The sequence below is a fragment of the Pseudoliparis swirei genome, chromosome 15 (genome assembly GCF_029220125.1).
Source record: "Pseudoliparis swirei isolate HS2019 ecotype Mariana Trench chromosome 15, NWPU_hadal_v1, whole genome shotgun sequence".
Taxonomy (NCBI): domain Eukaryota; kingdom Metazoa; phylum Chordata; class Actinopteri; order Perciformes; family Liparidae; genus Pseudoliparis; species Pseudoliparis swirei.
In genome coordinates, this window is record NC_079402.1 from 544,611 (window position 1) to 547,775 (window position 3,165).

Genomic DNA, 3,165 nt, shown 5'->3' on the forward strand with positions numbered 1-3,165 from the left:
TTCAGTCTCCAGATAACACGGTGGCTTCTTCAACCGTAACACTGGCCAGATACTGAACTACTTTAGACATTCTCCCCGAGGACAGAGGACACGAGGAAAGGAATCAAAGTGACACCGTCCTTCCTCAGGCCGAGGAGGGAGCGGCCCAACAGCTGGAGCTCCTCATCGGCCCTGTCCGCCATGACGGACCACAGCCCCCCCCCCCCCCCCGGTGTAATGCAGTGGCATTGAGGCCCAATGTGCTGCGATTCAAGACATACCACCATCAATACACCGCTCACTGGAGCGGATTGGGTTTATTAAACTGTACGTCGGTCTCCGTCTCACGGACGAACTCGCGTTAGCTCGCGGACGAATTCGCGTTAGCCCCGGTTACCGTTACACGGTGAAACGGGAACAGGTTCTGCTCGCGGACGTTACGCGTAGGCTCGGTACCGTGTAACCGTGTGAACGCTCCGCGGGCTGGTTGTCACGCAGTGTCCGTTGGGGCTCGCGCGCACGTCAACCCGAGTCGGTCTCGCCCTTTCACAGCTAACGCTAGCCCGTTAGCCCCGGAGCTAACGAGCCGCAGCACACAGGACCGAACCGAACATGAGGACCGACTCGCGGGTCCGTGAGGAGACGGTACCAGCTGCAGCTGCTGTCGTACCTCGCTGTTCTCTTGAGCTTCAGAAGGTTCTGGTCCGGCGGGTCGAGGAGAAGATGCGCGGCTCTCTGGGTCGATGCGAATTCTCTTTTTCTTTTTTCAAACGTGACGTAATGATCTGCAGCCGCACGGAAAAGAACGACAACTACCGGACGGAGCCGACACTTGAACGCACCCTCAACACAATGTGTATGTGGTTTCACCCGGATGGTCACGATCACACAATGCTGCGCGACAATAAATTACATTATTAATTAATTATAATTATAATGAACACGGAGACACATCAACACACATTCAGCTTCCGGTCAGGAACACAAGGAGACGGCAGGACTGTGACGTCACCATATGACCACAGAGCGCACTGTGACGTCACCAATACACGGACTCATAGAGTATCATTTATTAACACTGCAGAGTAAACATGTCAGCATCACGTGATCCTCACCACCATGTCACATGTTACCTGTCACATGTTACAGGTCTCCCATCTACATTCTTCATTTCAGGCCTTCATGTTCCTGAAGATCTTTAGTCCACCTGGTCCACACGGCATGACCCCAGTAACCATGGTGACGGCTGAGTGAATGTCCAACCGGCTCAGACCACCGTTAGGGGGGGAGGGGTCCAGAGGTACCATCAGGGGCCGGGGGAGGGGTCCAGACCCCCGGTACCATCAGGGGGGGAGGGGTCCAGAGGTACCATCAGGGGGGAGGGGTCCAGAGGTACCATCAGGGGCCGGGGGAGGGGTCCAGACCCCCGGTACCATCAGGGGGGGAGGGGTCCAGGTCTCCAAACACGTTGGTGTAGGAGGCTTTGAGGAACTGGACGTAGTTCTGCAGACTCCGGTTAGTTCTGTCGGACTGGTCCAGACGGTCCTTCACATCCTGCAGGCGGCTCTGGTGCCGCCGCTCCACCTGAGGGTCATGACACACCTCAGAGACCTGAGACCTGCAGAGACCTCAGAGACCTGCAGACCTCAGAGACCTGAGACCTGCAGAGACCTCAGAGACCTGCAGACCTCAGAGACCTGCAGACCTCAGAGACCTGAGACCTGCAGAGACCTGCAGAGACCTGAGACCTGCAGAGACCTGCAGACCTCAGAGACCTGCAGACCTCAGAGACCTGACACCTGCAGAGACCTCAGAGACCTGAGACCTGCAGAGACCTCAGAGACCTGCAGAGACCTCAGACCTGCAGAGACCTGCAGAGACCTCAGAGACCTGAGACCTGCAGAGACCTCAGAGACCTGCAGAGACCTCAGAGACCTGCAGACCTCAGAGACCTGAGACCTGCAGAGACCTCAGAGACCTGCAGACCTCAGAGACCTCAGAGACCTGCAGAGACCTCAGACCTGCAGAGACCTGCAGAGACCTCAGAGACCTGAGACCTGCAGAGACCTCAGAGACCTGCAGACCTCAGAGACCTGAGACCTGCAGAGACCTCAGAGACCTGAGACCTGCAGACCTCAGAGACCTGCAGAGACCTCAGAGACCTGCAGACCTCAGAGACCTGAGACCTGCAGAGACCTGCAGACCTGCAGACCTCAGAGACCTCAGAGACCTGAGACCTGCAGAGACCTGCAGAGACCTGCAGAGACCTCAGAGACCTGCAGACCTCAGAGACCTCAGAGACCTGCAGACCTCAGAGACCTCAGAGACCTGCAGAGACCTGCAGAGACCTGCAGACCTCAGAGACCTGAGACCTGCAGAGACCTCAGAGACCTGCAGAGACCTCAGAGACCTGCAGACCTCAGAGACCTGAGACCTGCAGAGACCTCAGAGACCTGAGACCTGCAGACCTCAGAGACCTGCAGAGACCTCAGAGACCTGAGACCTGCAGACCTCAGAGACCTGCAGAGACCTCAGAGACCTGAGACCTGCAGACCTCAGAGACCTGAGACCTGCAGAGACCTGCAGACCTCAGAGACCTGCAGAGACCTCAGAGACCTGCAGACCTCAGAGACCTGAGACCTGCAGAGACCTCAGAGACCTGAGACCTGCAGACCTCAGAGACCTGCAGAGACCTCAGAGACCTGAGACCTGCAGACCTCAGAGACCTGCAGAGACCTGCAGACCTCAGAGACCTGAGACCTGCAGACCTCAGAGACCTGAGACCTGCAGAGACCTCAGAGACCTGCAGAGACCTCAGAGACCTGCAGACCTCAGAGACCTGAGACCTGCAGAGACCTCAGAGACCTGAGACCTCAGACCTGCAGAGACCTCAGAGACCTGCAGACCTCAGAGACCTCAGAGACCTGAGACCTCAGAGACCTGAGACCTGCAGAGACCTCAGAGACCTGAGACCTGCAGTCATACCCACTCCGGGTCTTGATGGAGGTCTCACCTCCGCCTTGTTGCGCCTCAGCTGACGGAGGTCTGAGGTGGTCCTGCTGAGCTGAGCCTCCAGGTCCAGCACCTGGTTCTGAGCGGAGCGCCCTCTGGTGGCAGCAAGACCTCTGGACTCTGACACCTGGACAAGAGCTGGAGGTGAAGTAGTCATACACACCTCACAGCCGG

General features: G+C 57.5%; 1 protein-coding gene across 1 annotated transcript in view; it reads right to left on the reverse strand.

The window, feature by feature from the left end:
- Positions 1–1,034: 1,034 nt before the first annotated feature.
- odf2a (outer dense fiber of sperm tails 2a) overlaps positions 1,035–3,165 on the reverse strand; it is a 14,513-nt gene continuing 12,382 nt past the window's right edge. The window contains exons 14-15 of the mRNA XM_056433112.1: positions 2,993–3,118; positions 1,035–1,563 (exon numbers count right to left, since the gene is read on the reverse strand). Of these exons, the coding sequence (XP_056289087.1) occupies positions 1,378–1,563; positions 2,993–3,118 (312 nt within the window). The 3' untranslated portion in view covers positions 1,035–1,377. The remainder of the gene's footprint in view (positions 1,564–2,992; positions 3,119–3,165) is intronic.